At 40.3% G+C, this 20,398-nt stretch overlaps 1 protein-coding gene across 1 annotated transcript in view; it reads right to left on the reverse strand.

Moving 5' to 3' along the window:
• Positions 1-660: 660 nt before the first annotated feature.
• HDAC2 (histone deacetylase 2) overlaps positions 661-20,398 on the reverse strand; it is a 41,746-nt gene continuing 22,008 nt past the window's right edge. The window contains exons 4-14 of the mRNA XM_056856364.1: positions 19,144-19,218; positions 18,681-18,819; positions 17,888-18,029; positions 9,884-9,976; positions 9,691-9,799; positions 7,301-7,441; positions 5,079-5,187; positions 4,400-4,530; positions 2,296-2,451; positions 1,268-1,325; positions 661-1,035 (exon numbers count right to left, since the gene is read on the reverse strand). Coding sequence (XP_056712342.1) covers positions 1,005-1,035; positions 1,268-1,325; positions 2,296-2,451; positions 4,400-4,530; positions 5,079-5,187; positions 7,301-7,441; positions 9,691-9,799; positions 9,884-9,976; positions 17,888-18,029; positions 18,681-18,819; positions 19,144-19,218 — 1,184 coding nt within the window. The 3' untranslated portion in view covers positions 661-1,004. The remainder of the gene's footprint in view (positions 1,036-1,267; positions 1,326-2,295; positions 2,452-4,399; positions 4,531-5,078; positions 5,188-7,300; positions 7,442-9,690; positions 9,800-9,883; positions 9,977-17,887; positions 18,030-18,680; positions 18,820-19,143; positions 19,219-20,398) is intronic.

Consider the following 20,398-nt stretch of genomic DNA (forward strand, 5'->3'; position numbering starts at 1 on the left):
CAAATCAGTGGGTTATAGATCAAATCATGCCTGAACTGATCCTAGAAGCTAAAATGACTAAACTGAGGCTATCGTATTTTGGTCACATTATGAGAGCACAAGAGTCACTGGAAAAGACAGTCATGCTAGGAAAAGTTGAGGCCAGCAGGAAAAGAGGAATGCCCAGCAAGAGATGGATTGACTCAATAAAGGAAGCCACAGCCCTGTTTGCAAGATCTGAGCAAGGCTGTCAAAGAGAGGACGTTTTGGAGGACTTTGATCCATAGGGTCACCATGAGTTGGAAGTGACTTGCCAGCACTTAATACGCACACACACATTCTTCAGCCCAGGTTCAACAGGTTGATAGCTGCTTCCTGTCCAAGGCTGCATAAAGAGGAGGCTATTAAGTACCCGGCTCTGTTCAGTTAGCTGGGTCATATCATGCAGGCATGTCCAATCAGAGGTGGGTAGGGAAAAAAAACTAAAAGATGTTAAAAACAGCATTGGTTATATACAGGTTGTTGTTGTTTTAAAAAAATATCCTTTCAATCCATAACCATTTCTCAATTAACTCAGTACCTAATGTCAGAATATTCCATGTTTCTAGAATTCTCAGGATTATTTCATAGCAGTTTCCCAAGCACTGTGAAATGTATCCATGTGTGCATACTATGCAATGATAGACAAGACAACCAAGTACAATTTTTTTAATAAAGATATAGTTACAAAAAAGAGTAAAATCAGCTCAGGAAATTTTAATAGATCAGATTAGATGCTTAACATAATAACTCACATCAATTTTAAATACTATTACTTAAAGCCCAGTGGAAGGAACAAATTTTGCATCATAATTAGAAAACTCACAATACAACTTGCCAAAAAACAACACACTTGTCTGAAAATAAATATGCTCCATGCCCAATAGTAAAAAATGAAATCAACAGTCTCTTCCCATATGAAAAGTTTCTTTCAACAATTTTTTCACTTTTGTATTGTGTCTTTTAACTGATGTGAGGCTTTACATTCAAGGATTGCTGAGCTGTTCCGACTTTGCTCTGTTCAGAGGGAGGAAAAAAGCCAATCATTAACAGAGGTCACGTTTTTATTTTATGTTTTCTGATCATTAAAACAATGAGGTGTTCAATGCACACATTATAAAACATTTTAAATGCTACTAGAACGGATTTATTGTCAACCATTATGGAAAACAGGTGCATCATAAGAACTGGAAAGTTAACAAATGTTCTGAAGCAGCAACCCATTATAGAATAGCCACAGGTTACTTACCCTTTGGTGTCTGCCTTTTCACCACTGCTGTCCTTGGATTTATCTTCCTCTTTAATATCTAGAAGTAATGAACAGTGGTAGATTTACACAAAGAACATTCCCAGATGACAACTGAGGATTCAATACTGTAATATCCTTGTATAAAACTATGATGTGGCCATATTCGGAATACTGTGTGTAGTTCTGTTTACCATATCTCAAAAAGGACATTGTAGAACTGGAAAAAAACAAAAAGGAAAGCAGCCAAGATGATAAGGGGATTGGGTGCACTTTTCCTATAAAGGAAGGCTGGAGAGTCTGGGACTTTTCAGTATAGAAAAAAGATGGCTAAGGGGAGACGTGATAAAGGTTTATAAAATTATGCGCATGGTGAAGAAAGTGGATAGAGGGAGCTTTTTCTCTGTCTCCCATACCAGAACTCAGCAGCATCCAATGGAAAGGCACTTTGGACTTAGCATGAAAGTTCCTTCCTCCACACAAGAAGCATCTAAAGTTTTGCCTGGGGAAAGATCACTACTAATTCAGGGCTCTGAATTACTTATTTACTCAATGCATAATTAAACTGTGGAATTCACAGCCAGGGGAGGTAGTGATAGTCATGAGCATAGACAGCTTTATAATGGGGTTAGACAGATTCATGGAGGAGAGGTCCATCAATGGCTGCTAAAGCGTCTAGGCAAGTAGGTGATGTGAAAGACCTCTACCTGAGACCCTGGAGAGCCACTGCTAGTCTGAGTAGACGATATTGACTCTGATGGACCAAGGGTCTGATTCAGTATAAGGAAGCGTCATGTGTTCAGCTATGGTGACTGAAGGGAGCCTCCATATCCAGAGGGAGCAAACCTCTGAATATCAACGCGGGATGGCATCAGCAGGGGATGGCCTCTATGCTGTTTGCCCCCCAGGCCAACTGATTGGCCACTGTTTGAAACAGTGGGCGAGCAGCCTCATCTTATGTTCTCATGCATGCTTAGGATTGTAAACTAAAGAGAACAGAGACTAACTCAATGAAGACATCCACCATTTACCTGCTTTTTTGTCATCTGTCTCTTTTTTATCTTCCTCTAATCGGGCTTTCTTTGCTCCTTTTTTATGATCAGCAACATTTCTTCGACCTCCCTCCCCTTCATCTTCAGAATCGGAAAATTCTTCATCACAGGCTATCCGTTTATCAGATGCTCGAACTACAATAGAAAAATGAGATGAATATATACTTTTGCCTCTTGTTTTTTTCTTCGTTACATTGTCACTAGATTTTTTTTCCAGAATTAGTTAAAGCTACCACTCTCATGCTAGGACTCTCCTTCTCAACCTCAACTCCCTCCCCCTTATTTTTTTTAACCCAAATTGGAAATTTAGGGAGCTCTGAAGTCTTTTTTTTTTCTTTTGGAGTAAGTGAAATGCTTTTAAAGCAAGGTGTTACTCATTCAAACTGCATAGATTGAGTTTTTTTACATAAGACAATCTATAGCATTGCATAATGATTCGAGTATACACGGTGGATATATACAACATATTTTCAAACATATGTGCATTAAATATGACAACTTTTGCCCACAATTAATATGCCATAATTCATACAATAATATAGTGAAAACTCCACTGTTGTCAATGGAATAAAGTTCAACTAAGTATCCAAATTTGCTGGTAGTCCTAGTGTGCCTGTATAAGACTATTTTTGTGCATAGAGAACATTTTCCTTTGTTTCCTACGCAACTGTTTTCTATTCAGCTCTTATTTTTCCCTACCCCTCAGAAAACGAAGATACATGGAATAACGCAGAACAGAGTGGAAGAGCTTGCAATTCTCTCCCCCATATATTGGGCATATTTGTAAGTTCGCCTATGAAAAACTAAGGAATTCATGGTTATAAATTCTACATACCGTATATGTTGAATAGTTTGATTTTATGCTAAGTAATAAATTATGCATTTTATGTGAATGCATTAAGTCTAAATTTAATTTTTAAAAGTATTCCATATAATTTAACCCCCCCTCCAAATTCATGTTTTTCTCCCAGAAAAATAATGTGCGTATATGTGTGTGTGTGAGAGAGAGAGAACAAAAACAACAGCTATTTTTCAGGCTTCAAAATTTCCAGGATGTTTACACTCATCATCCAGACACTTAGCAATACCCCCAGACCACTTCTTTGCACTACGAATGCTTGTGCAGCAACAAGTGCAATTGCTCTGTTAGGCGGAAATTCACAGAACTGGGAAAATTGCTCGTTGACTTTCTGTCTTAAGATCCTTTGCTCAGGATGACTGTTTCTTACAGCAGCTTTTTCCTCCTAGACACTGCTCTGCCACTCATATACAATGTATTAACTTTCCAAAGGAGACAAAGAGGTGTCTGGCTGCAGAGAAGGCCTCATCTGTGCCATAATGAGCTCGCCTTCTTTCTGTAGAGCTGCCTGGGCAGTGAACAAAGAAGTAAAGCCTTCCTTGTGCACCTCACCCCCCCCCCCAGAAAGAATAGCAAGCCAGCAGCAGTGGAGACCTTGTCTTATCCCATGAGGGCTTCATCTCCTTGTACAGCACTCCTCATGCAGTGATCAAGAGGATCCTGAAAAAGTCAGTAAAGAGGGTATGGAACAGATGAGGTCTCCACTTTGCAGCTCCTGGAAACAGGAGGCTGGCTGAAGCAGAGATGAAGGGTAAAGTGCCCACTTTCACCACTGCATGAGGCCTTCCGTTGGCAGCGCCCTCAGAGTACCCTGGCTAGGTCCAAGTGGAGTGGGCCCTGTGCAGCAGAAGAATTGCCCATCAACAGAATCAAGATGGGGAACATCAAATTCAGGTGGTGGGGAACAGCAGCAGGTAGTGGGCAGCTTTGATGGAGAACATGTGGAGTTTACCCATACTCTTGGTACAGCAGCAGCTAGCATAGCCAACACGGGACAGAGCTCTTTTGACTGAGTAAAGAGGGAATCCCTGGGGAAGTGGCCCTGCCTACCTCCCTGAATGCATGGTGGGTGTCAAAACAAGTATCAGCAGGTGCCAGGGTGCCTCAGGGCACTGCGCTGGGCTAAAGAATGAAGCCAATCCTATAAATGTATACAATGAACATTAAGATCTGACCTCTGGTTAGATTTTATATTACGTTTTCTAATATTAGACTCCTCCTTACTAGAAATACGTTTATCTGGATCTTCACCATCTTCATCACCACTGTCTTCATGAACAGCATCTTCAGGAATAGCTTGCATCTGTACACCAGGAGCATGGGGCAACATGCGCAAGTTCTCAAATAAACGCTGCCTGCAAAATAAGTAGAGCCCACAGGAAAGTCTTGGTGATAAATTTTCTTTCCTGTACGTGGTTTTCTGGAGTGCCTTAATTTTCTGGCATGCAAAATACCCAGCTGCCTAGTGGAAAGGAAGGTTGCATAACAGGAACACCATTGGCAGGCAGTGGTATCCAAAAAGAAATATAAAAGAGGGTTTATACAACACAGTCAACTGAGCTACCTATGAGAAAAACACATTTTAAAAATACCCCTGCTCTTAGAACACACTGCAAGCATTTGTTCAGAGCAAAACTACTAATTAGTAACATGAAACAAAAACAAAATTTCAACTGCTAAACCATAAAAGGGATCCACTTTGACCAGATTAGTTATCAAATTGGGCTAGTAAAATTTCTGACTCCTTTTTAAACAGCAGTTTTTATTGCTGTCCCACTTTCCTTGATCTCCATAGGGATAAGAATGGGGGAAGTATAATTATTCATAACTTGTCTAAACAAAGACTTGCCATTATTCAACACTTTACAATAATCTATATTCACACTAGGATATTAATACTTACTTAATCTTTTCCATATATTCTGGAGTGTTCTGGTTTGTCATATTTGATGGACTTATATGCAACTTGAAATCTGGTCCAAAATACTCAAAGTAGTCATTGTATGGCAATTCTATTTATAAAAAAAGGAATTGTAACAGCTTTTTATAACCAAACATTAAAATGGTCTATGGCTGCTCAAACACACTTTTTGCTCACATGGTGGAAAACATTATCATTTTCCTCCACATTACTTGATGTAGATAATGAACAAGTTTTGAGTCCAATACACTTAGTATTAGTATCCAAATGCTGATATTTAAATTAAGAACTTTGTACATAAAATGTTATAGGTATTGCTAAAGAATACAGAACAAATTTTATTCTACCCGGAATACAGACACCAGGGAGGAATTCCAAGCTAGCCTTATAAGGAAGGTTATTTTTCAGGATTCAATGTGCTACAGAAACTCTTCACAAGAGAAAGTAAAGATTTTAGTCACTATGTCAAAGTGAGACTTCCTTGAGTTGTTTATTTACTGGCAAATTTACACATAGCTCATGCTTTGTTCCAATGAATATTTCAGGTAGGTTCAGGGGTAACCTTGCCCATCATTTGTTTATCTTCCCCTTGTATCCTCACTTCCTCTTTTTCAGCAAACCAGTTTGCAGCTGTAATAACCCACTCCTCCCCGCTTCTTCTTTCTCTGCTGTCTTTGCCTGGGAGGTGGAGGGGAAATCCTGCAGTATGTCTGAGAGAAGGCTTTGGCTTGACTCAGTTGCCTCCTCTCTTATTCCTGTATGGGGTAGAACCTCACCACTCAAGCTGTGCCCTTCCTCTTTCTAACTGTGGCTTGAGTCATGGATAGAGGCCTTGTGTGTGTGTGTGTGTGCGCGTGCGCGTGCTTCACACCATCTCCCCCCTGGCCAGCTAACTTGTCTGTAGCCCAGTCAGGATCCCCTAGTCTGAGCCCAGCTTGCCAGGAATGAGGGCGGGATTTAAATGCAACAAACAAACAAATAGTCTGCATGGACTGACTATTCAGGCACTTTGGCTCTGATCACAGTCTGAGTTCTTTAAAAGGAAAAGATCTTTATTCACTAAAGTACAGCCACTGTTCGCTGGAGCACAAGAGCACTGGAAAACTTTATTAAATCACTACAGTGTGTTACAGAACTATGAAAAAGAATGTAAAAACATGAGACTAGCTAAGTTGTACAGTCACTTGTGTTACCTTGGCATTTGCTTCCTTGGAATGGACACAAGTCCACTTGGATGCTGAAAATAGAGGCTGGTCAAGAGAGACTTCACTCTGTTTCTCCCTTTGTTCCTCAGACCTTGGTCTGCATGCTTCTGAAAGGGTGTCTTGTCTAGAGGTTTAAACTCTTTCTGTCTGAACTGGGAGAGTTTCACTTTAACATGAAACTGGGAGTGGATCCTCAAGTATACCCTTTCACCAGTCAAACTAAGGCACATGCACATCCCAGAAACCTTCATGGCTCAACTCAGGCCATCCAAATAGCCAACTCTCTTGCCCCCTCCTGGCAGGTGGGCAAATGGCCATATCCATCCTACTTAATTGTATCCATAAAGGAAATTTATCTCCTCTCAGCCTAGAATCTGAATTGCTTTATGGCCTCACTCCCAGAGAAGGAATGTCTTCTCTAAGATCAGGCTATCACTTAGTGTTAATCAAAGTATTCTGCATTCCTCTATCCAAACATCAGTTACATCTGAAACAGGCAAGCAAGACTCATGTAACCCCAGTTGGCCCACAAACCAGAAGAAAAATGTGATTTGGATGCAATGGAAAACTACGGTTCACCAAGAAACAGGAAGCAAGGAAGGGAAGAGAAGAGTGCAGTATAGGGACACTCTTTCTAATAACAAAGATTTGGCTTATAATAATTGTTTACAAGACAATGGCAACCTTCTCTTTTACTAAATACATAGTTTGATTTACTGTATATGCATTTCAAAAGGACATGCACCATGTACCCGTTTTTTCACTAGTTACTTGCCAACAACAGGAGCTGGGTACCACTTGGATATTCCAGGAGTAAGGTGAATCTTCTGCATACTTTATGAACATAAACACAATTCAAGATTATTTTGGGCTGTTAGAATCTGGGATCTGATTACTAAAACTGCCTGAAATGTTGTGTTTACTTATGTTTTTACTAAAGGCAGTGAGGAAACTTGCAATTCTGTAAGTCAGCTGTGATATATCCCCCAAAAAACTTACCATTAGGAATTTCACAATCTAAGGCAACAGCAGTCTCATAAGTCCAACAGCGAGCAACGTTACGGATGGTATATCCACCTCCTCCAAGCATCAGAAGAGGCAAGTTGAAAGTCTTCACAACCTCCACACATTTAGCATGGCCTGCCACAATCAGGGAAATTGTAAGAACTACAGAGTGGGACTAGGACAGATGCAACATCTCAGTTTTGGAATCTGCTTTTCTGTTTTGCATTTATGACCGAAATTTTTACAGAGATTGCTGCTGTCCTAAAAGAAAATAAAGCAGGCAGATGCATACACAGCTTAACCAGAATTAACTTAATGATCCTGTAATTTACTCATAAAATGACTGCAGTGTGTATCAGTGATGTTACAGCAAAATAGTGTATTTCATGTGTTATGCCTTGTTTTAAGGCTGGTTCTCATAAGTATGTGGATCACTTGATTGCTTACAACTGAGATCTAAAAGATTGCAAAAATGGGCAATCACATATGCAGAACTTTATATGAAACATATGCTTCACACATTTCTTTTGGAGAAGGGTGTGCACTCACTCCACAACCATCATTGGTCAGGTAAGTGTCAATGTAAAACCACCTTCACCTGTGAATCTTTTGTGGTAAGAGGCCATATGTGCAAGCAAGTCATCACTTGGTGGGAGTAGCTATTTAGTGACCACATTGAATGTATGACCCATCCCTTTGGAATTCAGCTGAAAGGGAATAAACCAGAGGGAGTTAAAGATCGAAAGAAAACAGATATATGATAATGAATAAAATGAAATATGCTAAAGACTAATGCTTACAATCGTCTGCAGAAAAACACTAGCTAAGGCAAGTCACCACATGGCTATCAGGAATTACAGAAACACTGTGTCATGGATAAGGCTAGAAGTGTAGGGGAACAGTTGCTGGTCTTGAACAAAAAGATCATGGAGGATGGTTTCTGTAGGCCAGGAACAGAGCTGGCCCAGCCTCTAAGCTAAACATGCCAAACAGGGAGTCTAGACACCCAGAACAGAATAGAGGGGTAAGAAGCAAAGAAGTAACACAATAAAATGGCTTTTTTGTAGGTTAGAAACTGTTTAACAATATCAATGGATACTATGTGTCGAGGCCCATGTGCAAAAGGGTCTGAGAATGGTAAGCATGTCCAGCTTCACGGATGCAAAGATATAGATCAAAGATGGGGTGTACTAGTTAAGGGTCAAAAGGAATTCATATATACGAGAAATCTGTAATGGCTATTTTTAAGTAGGAGGATGTGGGGTGGTATAGTATAACCTGATCTTGTCAGATTTCAAAAGCTAAGCAGGGTCATTACTTGAATGGGAGAACACCAAGGAAGACTGCAAAGGAAGGCACTTTCAAATCACCTCTGCTTAGTCACTTGCCTTGAAAACTCTATGGGGTCACCATAGGTCGGCTGTGACTTTATAGCACTTTACACACACATATTTGAAAGTAGACTTTGTTATAATAAAAAGTAGCAAGAAATATTTATTTATTTATATTTTAAGAAGATCATCCATTACAGATAACTTTTTACGGTGTTTGAAGTTATAAGAGAATTAGTTAGCCAAGATCGTATACCCTTATAAAGCAGGACAGTTAGCTACTGTTAGGAGATGATTTTTTAAGCATATAAATACGGAAAGCTGAATTCATTGAGAGCTTCTTTTTAGGAGCTTGTGACATTATTCAGGGCCAAATTGGCCATATGAACAGTATCATTAAAGTAAAGTAAGAAGGAGTCTGTGACCTGTTTAGATTTGGGTAAGATATTTTTACAGACTCATATAATTGCTTTCCTTTTATTGTCTATGTAGCAGTAATGGATGGAACAATTTTCTTTTGAGTTAATGAGCATTAAAGAAACAAGCAGCTATGTTGTGATTAAAATGGAAACAAAGATTCTCTAATGGTATTACTTGTGTACTGTACCCATAACAAACCAAAAATGTTGTTGAGGTGAACCTTTTACTAGGAAATAAATTATCTGCTATAGGAAAGCTAACTAGACATTGAGGGATTCTTAAGTGCATGCTTATATCTGAACCAGGCTTGACCAGAGTCATTCATGATTCTATATGGTGGGGGGAGGGTTGGGGTCACTGGGGATGTGGGGGAGAAGTAGTTGTTAATTTCCTGCATTGGGCAGGGGGTTGGACTAGATGACCCTGGTGGTCCCTTCCAGCTCTATGATTCTATGATTCAGACCCACTGGGAAAGAAGACTATGTCTGGGGTTCTTCAGGATCCTATTCTTAATAAGCAAATTACTTTGAGAACTCCCTCTCCCACATTTAATAGTAGCTCAAAAAGAAACAACTTCATGCATACAGGGTCATTATACAATGGTTCCCTGTATGAAACGGTTCCGTTTCTTACCTTTAACAGTAAGATTAAAACATCCCAGCCTGTCACCGGACAATGAATCTGCCCCACACTGCAATACCACAGCACTGGGCTGGTACATCTCCATCACTTTGGATATAATCTGTAAAGAAGCAGAAATTATGAAAAACGTCTAATTAAGCTTCAAAAACCTTTACATTTTAAATGGGATTTAAACTCTACTCACAGGCTTAAATATTTGTCCATATGACTCATCATCTATTCCATCTCTCATTGGAAAGTTGACAGCATAGTACTTGCCTTTTCCAGCACCTATGTCCTAAAAACACAATAAACACAAGTACAAACATGGAATACAATGGTATTAAAAGCCACAACAGAATATGCCAGTTTGTAATACTTAATTTAAAACTCCTTGCGCCCAGGAGAGTGCATAAAAGTAAATAGACAGCTATCCCATAAAGAAGTGCAACATTAATCAATACAAAAGCAGAGCCAGATAATCCAGATTCAATCTTCAAATAAAGCATTTGATCCATGCAGTAAATCAATGCACAAGGAAATATTCCCAGTAGAATGGAAGGATAGACATGTGACCATACGAAAGAATCAGGCCCAAAAGCAAAATTAAGATTGTATTAATTTATTCAATCTCAGTCAAATGTGGTTTGGAGTCATTATATATATATATATAAATAGATACCCTTGCTCTTTTTCACCAAAAGTGGGGATGGTGTAACACAGACACATATGGGCACATTTGCTTTAAAGGATAACCAATTACCTGGGAATGGGGAGTAATGTCATGTGCCTGCTCAGTCAGATCCGTAAAGTCACATGCTATTACATCTATAAGAAACATGCCACAATTCACTAAATGAAGTACACAAAAGTATTCAATTTTTCTCCACCCATCAACATTTACAATATGAGAGTTATTTTTATGATTCCCCCAAATCTGTTAAGTAGCATAACAGCTAGTGTCTTTTTTAAAAGGGAAAGAAAGAAGCTATTCCGACACATTGCACAGCCACAACATGAAATTATACCACATGATTTCCAGGAGGATGGACAAGTTAGTTCACTGCAGTAAAGACAACAAAGAGCCTTGTAGCACCTTAAAGCTCAACACCACACACTCATTGTGCCACTGACTTTTGTGGGGCCCAGCCCACTTCAGATACATGTGCCTTACCTACATGAAGAGCATCAGCACTCAGTACCCTCTTACTACACCATGTCTTAAGGCACTGTGCCTTGCAGGCATTCCTTCCACCTCTTCATGTATTGTAGCAATTTAAATTTCTGCACCTTTCTGTGCCTTTTTAAATTATACAATTACTTTTAAAAACAGAAACTGCCTCGATGCAGAGCTGGCAAGTGTAGCAAACTACTATTTAACCAATGTATGCTCTCATTACTATTCCACAACTAGAAATTGAAGAGTATAATGTATCTGAGCATATAAAGCAACTATAGAAATAAAAGATTCAGAACCACAGGGCCCTTTTCATAAGCCACATGAGGCTCTCCAAGCCTCTGTGATTGACCCTGCTGACCCATTATCACTACGGTTGCACCTGCAAATACATTTGTCTTTTTTTTTTAAAGTGCAGATAAACACAGCAGGCACCTAACAAAAACATGGTAGCCCAGACCTGCTCATACCAAGTATTATCAAAACAAGAAAACTCCTCTACAACACTAATATGTTACACACTAGCCTAAGTAAGTTCAGTAAAAGCGTTTTTCTGAAGAAAAATCAAATAAGCACAAAATCAAATAAAAGATGTAATCTAAAGAAATGGCTCCTGATGTTTTTGGTACGGTGACCCACAAGTCCACATTTATTTAGTATGGTGACACTCTTAAAAAGAAAAGAAAAACAGCATGCACAAATTAGCAAAACTGCAAAAGCTAGTGATCAATTTTCAGAGACTTTCCTAACCTCATAGGTTGGGAAACAGTGATCTAAAAAACTGCACACAATCTTCATGTAGATACAACTGAATAATTATTTATATAGTTATCAATGTATATACTAATACTTCTTGCCAGGTTAAATACTCTGACAAGGGATGCTTAACCTCTAAAATCCCAGTCTCCAAGGGTGTCAAACAAGGATGTGTTTTGGCCCCTCTTTTGTTCGACTTATTCTTGAGCCATCTACCTCAAAGCTTTCAATCCATCAATGGCCATCCTCCTAAACTAGGAGACTGCGCAGTTCCATTACTACTATATGCTGATGACACGGTCATCCTGTCTTATACAAGGATTGGCCTCCAAAGATATCTCTAAACTTTTCATAAATACTGTCAGAAAAATAAATTGCAAATTAATTACTCCAAAACCAAAGTGATGATCTTTGCAAAAAGCTGGCATCCAGTGAAATGGAGTATTGATAGCACCCCAATAGAACAAGTTAAAAACTACAAATATTTAGGCATCACATTCAATTATCGTCTCTCTTGGACAGGAAACAGGAAAAGGGTGCTAAATTTGGCTAGACATTCAACAGCACAATTAAAACACTTCTTTTTCTCCAAGGGCAATCAGAACGTTACCATGGCTATTAAAATTTTCGACCTCAAAACATGTAGCCAAATACTATATGGTATTCCAATTTGGATAAGGGCCTTTAACAGCAATGTGGAGAGCCTTCAGGCAAATTTTATGAGACAAATACTAGGAATCCCAAGATGTGTCTCATATTCAACCATCTCTCTCGAAATTGGCCACAATTTAATAGAGACGAAAGCCTGGATATTGACTTATAAATACTGGATTAAAATCCACTTTAGAGCCAACTTGAAAGATCTAATGTTCCATCTTCTGAAGGATCCATACAGGGCCAGCTGGTTCTCGGCAGTTTTAGCCAAACTTAATCAAATTGGAATTAACCTGGATGAATTATTAATGCTAGAAAAAGCAGCTTTTTATATAATCAAACGACTCTTAGATCACGAATACCAGAAAATATGCCCGCTCAATCCGCCAGTATGTTCCCCACTTAAAATGGGTTTGTCAATATTACCCGGAAGGATGCAGCAATATTTAAGTACACTTGAGGAGCCTCTTCAACGGACAGCATTTATGCTAGCTCGACTCAATTCCTTTCCATCTAAGGTTTTATACGGGAGATTTACTAAGACTCCCTTTAACAAGAGGGTATGTCCATGCGGAACGGGCCAGCCAGACGCCCTACATCACATTATTTTAGATTGTCGTTTACATGAAGATCCCCATAAAAAAATTATATTACCCTTAATCAGCAAACGGATGGCCCCTTATAGAACATCCACTTGCCAGTTCTTGCTGAACAACATTACAACCGATGTTACGGTGAAGGTGGCGGAGTTTTTGGCAGAAGTTGTTAAGATTCAAACTCAATTTTAATCTAGATATGCATTATCTGTTTATCTCTGACCTTGTGACCAACAATTTTATTATGCCAATAAAGGTTATCTGATTCTGATTATCTGATTCTAGTTATCAATGTACAAAAACAAAAGATATGCTGTTTCATGGGACACTGGCCTGTTACATTATTATGCCCAGTAAAATCCCTCACAACATGAAAAATATATGTATTGGTGTCTGCTTTACCCAAGTCATTAATGCTAAAGCTTGCTTTCAAGCCTAATGATTGAAAAATCAGGGAACAAGAGATCATACCCCTTAAGGCCCTCTGCTCTTTAAAAAAAGTTATTTCACATGTGTGTTCATGATACAATAGTACCATCTTGTGGTCAATCAAACTGAAATATAAAAATTATCTAAGAACTACTACATTTAATATCTATTGAAAAGAAATATGAATTCAATATCTACCAACAACAGAAATAGGTATTGTTGCTAACAGTTAAGCAAAGATGAGCGTTTAGCCCATTATTGGCCTAACATGCTTAATTACTAAGTACAGCAAAAAAAAAAAAAAAAAAAAAAAAAAAAAAAATCCTCATTACTACTATCCCAGAATGTAATTTCACTATTTGATTAAGTACATCCAGGCAGTATGAAACTGGCAAAATAATGGTGCTGTAGTCTTTCTGCAGACCGTTCAAGTGTCAATATAATTGACAAAATGTTTTCTGTCTTAAACAACAAGAATATCAATTGATTTCTGTTCTTGGGAAAACACAAATCTTCTCTGGGCCTCGCTTATGGTATTACACATCTAGTTAGACCCACAGTTAATGCAAGGCTAGAATATATATGTGTACTTGCACTAATGCTTAAATGCTTAGCTGTGAAATGTTTCTATTGCCAGTTCTATTGAAAAAGTTAAACAAGAATCTCTGTAGAGGTTTGACAGAAACTCTGACTGCCACACTATTAATAAAAAATTATTTTTTGCACCACCATGTAATATCACAATTCTGAATAAAGATTCCCAACCAAGTATATACTTCGGGTCTCAGCATTCAATGTGGCAGCCAACACAGGTACAATATTAATGATAGATGACTCTAAGGCTGCATGTTTTTGAGGCTGGACTTGGCCACAAGTAGCATCCCACCTTTCACTTTTGATACTTCCTTCCCAATGAACTGAAGATTCTGCTCTCTCTTCCTTCACCCATCAAAATACCATCTTTCCCTCTATTATTTCCCTCTATTCCCTCTATTAATAATAAATATTATTATTTCCCTCCACCTTGCCCCTGCAGAATATGCACAAGCCTTTCCTAGCTGTTAGGGCTCCAAGTTCCAAGACCCTATGGGTCAAGGTGATTGCAGTTAAAAATAGGGTCTTCATCCGAAGCCACTTGAGGTCCACCAAACGTAGGGGTTTGAATGGCAGTTTAGTCAGGGCCAACAAGACAATGTGGAGTTTCCAGGAAGGGAACCTATGTATAGCGGGAGGAGAAATCAGAGAGACCCCTCTCAGGAAGGCCTTGATGCGCAGAGGCTTGGTAACAGCAAACCCAGCTATGCTGGGCACCAAGGTGGCAATGGCTGCAAGCTATCTTCAGAGCGTGGGGGCTTTGAGACCTTGCTTCCTACCATCCTGGGGGAATGACAGGATCGAGGAGACACTGGGCTGTAGGGAATCCAAGTGCTTACGGTGACACCAACGATGAAAAGCCTTCCAGGTGGTGTTTTAAATTCCACCAAAATGGTATCCGCTATGTCGCTTTTGTAGCCCAGGGCTAGGAGCCTGACCCTTTCAATGACCAGGCGGTCAGCTTGAACCACCCCGGGTAGGGTTGGCACACTGGACCCTGCAGCAAGAGATCGTGGTGGGCTGGCAGTTTCTATGGATCCTGGTATCTACTAGGTTGATACCTGCACACATAGTATATGAGAGACATATACTAACCAGTATTACAGCTAGAACCAATCTGACCAGATGTAACTGGTAATAGAGTTTACAACCTAAACACATGCCTGGTTGGGTTTGAACTGTTTGTATATGTACTTATGTATTTCTGTAAATGTGTGCAGGCTTAACATGTGTTTTAATTAACCACGGATGAAGGCTCAATAGGGCGAAACACATTTGGTATGTCGTTACAGAGATCAACCCTAAGAAATGCGATTGTGCTATTTTAACGTTTTTAAATATTTTTAACCTTTACTTAGCGCTTCTATATATATATATATTCATTCTTTCTACCCAACCTTGGATCCCCAGCTTTTAACCTTTACTTAGCGCTTCTAATAAATTATATTTTTTAGAATTTACAGCTTCCTCCTTGCTGCTGGCCTCCCCGCCGCCTGTCAGCTGTTGGGGGTGAGAGGGGGGGAAGAGGAAGAAGCCAGCCGCGTGAGTGCGAGGCAGGAAGCTGACGTGCCCACGCACGCACGGTGGGGGGGGGAGCTCAGCTGAGAGAGGGAGGGGCACAGACGACCCAGGAGGCCTTTTGGAGCCCACCCGCGCGTGCCGGCAGAGAGGGCTACGCGTGCCGGCACGCGTGCCATAGGTTCGCCAACACGGGCCTAGGACATTCTTTGAGATGAGATCTGAGGACTGTAGTGCAACTACCAGGGCATTCACTAGGGGGAGCTGTAGCATCTCTGAGGCCTTAGCAACCATGTTATAGAATTTTGTGGTGTGGGCAGGGAACTGCCTATTCGCCATGGTGCAGTTCCTTCGGCAGCCCAACTTCTTGTTCAGCCCCCTGTGGTGCCTCATTGCCCTCTGCTTGCTGTGGGAGATGTACTACACCAACCCCTTTGCTGCCAGCCTCTTCACCACCATCTGCCAGCTTCACATATCTCAACCCAGCAACCCTCAAGTGCTCCTCCTCAAACTCCTGCTGTGGCCCAGGGGAGGCTACATTACCAGCCGCAGGCAAGGTATGGGTCTCAGGCAAAGGAGGAGAAATCCGTCCTGAAGGGCCTGGAGTGTGAGCCATTTTAGAAGACTTCTTCTTATGTGAGGCTTTTTCACACCCTTTATTGGCTTAGGGGCGATCAGCTCTTCCTGCTCCTCCAACTCCACGAGGCCACAAGGGTGGCTGCAGGAGGGCTGGCCCAGGGAGGGCTGATCCAAAGTGCTCGGCAACGCCGATAGCAATCCTGGGACGAGATCTTCTGGGGAGAAGAAACTGTCCTTTCCATTGTCCGCATCTTCTCTTCGATCCGCCATTTTGTTTACGTGAGAGCAGCAAAAAGAAGAGGTTCAGAGAGAACTCAGAAATGCAGACGCAAGAAAGGCGAAGTTAGGGGGGGAAACGAGCACAAATAGCTTGCAGAGAAAAGTAGAAGGTAAGAAAAAGACTAAGAGCTAAGTAGGTTTCTTAAAGGAAAAGAGTTAAAGTAGCAGAGCACTGCTGAAAAGCTGCTCTCCCCATACACGGCAGGAAACGAACTGGGGAGGAGAAGGCTCCTATTCCCTCAAGAGGAGACAGGAAGTTGAAGGTTTTTTGTTCCTGCCTCCCCAAGGAAGCAATGGGAATAACCCACTCTGAAGATGCACACTTCAGACCAAGAATTTTTATTTTCTAAACATCAGATTTAAGTTTATTTAGTAATTAAGTTCATCTCAGGTTGTCATCCTTTTTTTTTTTGCACTAAATGTATCACTTTCCTAATCATTTTGTAACATTTCCCTATAAGACTCGCATAGAATTGTTATTGGCACAGTGAAATATCAGTACACATCATAATATTCTAAATTAATCCTACTGGTTTGACATAAAGTAACAACACCTGGTTGCCTGGGATATATCTGAAACCCTAAATGGAGGAGCCTATCAGAGGCAAATGTACTCATACAAAAAGACTCAACTGTATTTGAAAACTAGTTTTTCAGTGAAGATTACTCAAGTTACTGACAGAGTCCCAAAAATTCTATGTAAATTAATACAGTTTGCCTTACTTCGACATTAGTAGCACTGAACCAAAATTAAGGCTGACAAAATAGGCTTAATACAGGTAGGCAGGTAGGTAGGTGAAACTTGCAATCCTGAAGAGGGGGCTGAATGTCACAGGAGTCGGCGTGACCCCACGCCAGCGCAAATGCCACTTTTCGCCGTGATAAGGGGCACTTATGCCAGTCCCAGAGAGTGACGCAGCAGCGTGGCGCAGGGATGATGGCGCAGCCTCCTCGCCGGCATTGTCCTGGTGAAGCTCTCCACACCAACATCCTGGGAGGCATTCTCGGGGTGTTCCTAGGGGTGGAGCTGCCTTTAGGCAGCTTTCTAACCCCTTTCAGCTTGGGAACACCCCTTAACGTTGCAAAATAGCTGGTGGAGCTTCGCTAATCTCAATGGGTGAATTTTTCCAAATTTTATTTTTAAACGGTTTTAAAATTCTTTTTTTTTTTTTGGCTGTGTCCCCCCCCCTTAGGAATGGGCTGGAAGTTTATTTGATATGGCCAAAGCCTGTTACAATATAACAAAAATAACTGCCCCAACGGTGATAAATAGAACAATAAAAGAGAGAAAAATCTGGTTTCCCCTGGTTTTTTTGGAGGCCTCCTTCCCCCCAATTTTAATTTCAGTAGCTTTCCCTAGGCACAGGCTTGATGGCTTTGGTAAGAGCTGGATCAATCCAAATTTCGATCTCCTCCCACCTACGAAGCTTACTAGTGGACAAGTTCACATTATGATCAGCTTAAGTCATAGTATTGTTAAAATATAATGACGTTACTAATCACAGATCTTTCTGAACCTTTATTAATAAGAATTAAGTAGAAAAAAAGATGTTAAGATAGGAATCAGGTTTAAAGATACTTGCTGTTGATTAGTTGATTCAAACTGTATGTTTGTGTTTGAACTCACCCTCAAATCCCCTGTGCCAGGGAAATATTCACCATATTTGTGGAATGATACTGTCATAACACGATCTGTTGTATAAAATGCTTCTTCAACTCCATCACCATGATGGATATCAATATCAATGTATAGTACTCTTTGGTGGTATCTAAGGGGGGGAAATAGGCAGACTTTAATGAAGCAGTGCCAATGAAACCTACTACATTTCTTTGGAAAACCAAAAAGAGGGTCTGGTGCCAGATTCCACCCAGCTGTCCCTTTTCTTCCCCAGAATTTTGCCACTGGTTCTCTTTCATTTCCCCAACAAATTATGAGCACTAACAAACGGATTTTAAGGAGTGGCAGTGAAGGACCAGTTTACAGTAACCATGGCACACAGCTGGCTAGAAAACAATGAATATACCAGTCTTCATGAGACAGTCATCCATTGCTATTGCATCTTTACAACTCCCATAATTTGATAACCTATTACTGCAGAGTAAAATCAGAGCATTCCTTTAGTGTTTAGCTGAACTTAAACTTCACAGGATCCTTCTAAGTGATTTTTAATCCATTCTTTTACTTTTAAAAGAACCCTTAGAATATACCTATATTTACTTTGATATATTTTTATTAAACAGTTTTATAACGAAGATAGTTTTATGATTAACATTGCATCAGAATCTCTTTGACATAATAAAAAACTACTGTGAATGGTGTGGGGGGTGTGTCAAGAAATATTAGATCAACATTCATCTGAAATCCACAGCCCACCTTTTCAATGTTTGTACATGCATTTGTTGTTTCAGCATGAACTTACTTCAGTAATTCAAGAATGGCAAGCACAATATCATTGACATAACAGAAACCAGATGCCTCTGACTTCTTAGCGTGATGAAGTCCTCCAGCCCAATTAACAGCCATGTCTGTCTGCTGCCGGTTCAGTTTTACTGCTCCAGCTAAAGAACCATTGTGGATAAAAAATACAGTATTAAAGTTTCTGGCAGAGATGAAGACAGGCAACATAGTCTGATGTCTGTCATGAACAAGAACAACTGTTTCATCTTCACATGCCTCTTCTCTGGATTTTAAATGATGACTTTTTAGAGTCTTCTGAAATTGGGCAAAACATGGCATGCAATACAACAAATTACTCATTTTAAGCAAACATTTTACATGTTCTTTCAGTGAAATGTCTTTTATTCAAGTTTCCTCACTGTCAACAAAGGTATAAAACACTCAACAATCTACTCAACAAATAAACCTGATTAGGATATACCTACCCACAGAGCCTCCTGTGGACAACTGGCAGAATTCAAACAATCCATCAAACACAGGACAGTCTTCACCGACATTAACTATATAAGACAAGTTTCATTAGTATTTAGGCGTTGTTGTTTGAAAGTGTACATTTACTTTAAAAAAACCTGGAATACAGCCAACACTGATAAAATTATATATTTCATTAGCTGAAGGATGTAATTAACATCAACTTTTCAACAACTGTGAAATTTGGCAAAAAAGTTTACAGTTCTATAAACATAGATATATTTGTAGTAATTAGAGCTACTTCTAGCTGAGCGTTTTCATAATTTACAGTAGCACTGTATATCAAACTATAGCTTAGGATGTTTCGGCAAATGTGTGTTTACCAATTCTTATACTCGAATTTCTTTTAATGTAGAACATTTCATTAACAATACAATTCTTTGATTCACCAAATGTTCTGCAAATCTAATACCGGTTTAGGTTGTAATTTAACATTCTAGTTCAATCTGACTAACACCACTAATGCCACAGTTGCCTGATATCCAGCTATTCTATACTGAAGCAAAAAACTCTGCTAGTCCACTTGGTTCATTCACCTGTGATACTAAGGCCAAATCACACTGTGAGGGTCTCTGTCTTTGTGTCTCTGCTTTCCATCACCTGCTGTGTTATCAGTGAACTCGTAAAAGCAGTTCACACCTTCTGGTCTCAGGCGCCAGGCCTGATGGCCCATGTATCTTCCCCCCCCCCCGCTGTTCTTCCTGCCAGTACTCCCTCAGGCCGATGCGGCCTTGGAAGTGTGATAGCCGCCCAGACTTCCTGGGATCTGTCTGATGTTTTGTATTATGCCAAGCTTGTAACTTCCCATAACAATAAGTGTGAACCCCAGTGCCCCAGTGCCCTGGAGTCAATATATTCTGTAAACCCGTATAGCCCCTCACTTGCAACTTTCTACCTGTGTCTGTCTCATCTCCTGAAGGCTTCAATAAATCGATTGTTTCTGTATCAACGTCTGAGCAACTGATTTGGAGAAGCAAACTCAGAGAGGGGGATCTCTCACATTAAGTTGCAAGTCCTTGCCTCTCGGACTGCAGCTGTACCGCTTTGGACAGAATGTCAGCCGACGAGGACACCACCCCTAACCCCGATGCCCCCAAGGAACCGGACGAGCCGGAGAAGCCGGACCCTAAAGAGGAGGGAGCCAAGCCAAAGAAACCGAAGGGTCGCGCCCCCGACCAAGATCGGGACGGACGTCCCCGGGGGCTCACT

This window comes from Euleptes europaea, chromosome 10, assembly GCF_029931775.1.
Source record: "Euleptes europaea isolate rEulEur1 chromosome 10, rEulEur1.hap1, whole genome shotgun sequence".
Taxonomy (NCBI): Eukaryota; Metazoa; Chordata; class Lepidosauria; order Squamata; family Sphaerodactylidae; genus Euleptes; species Euleptes europaea.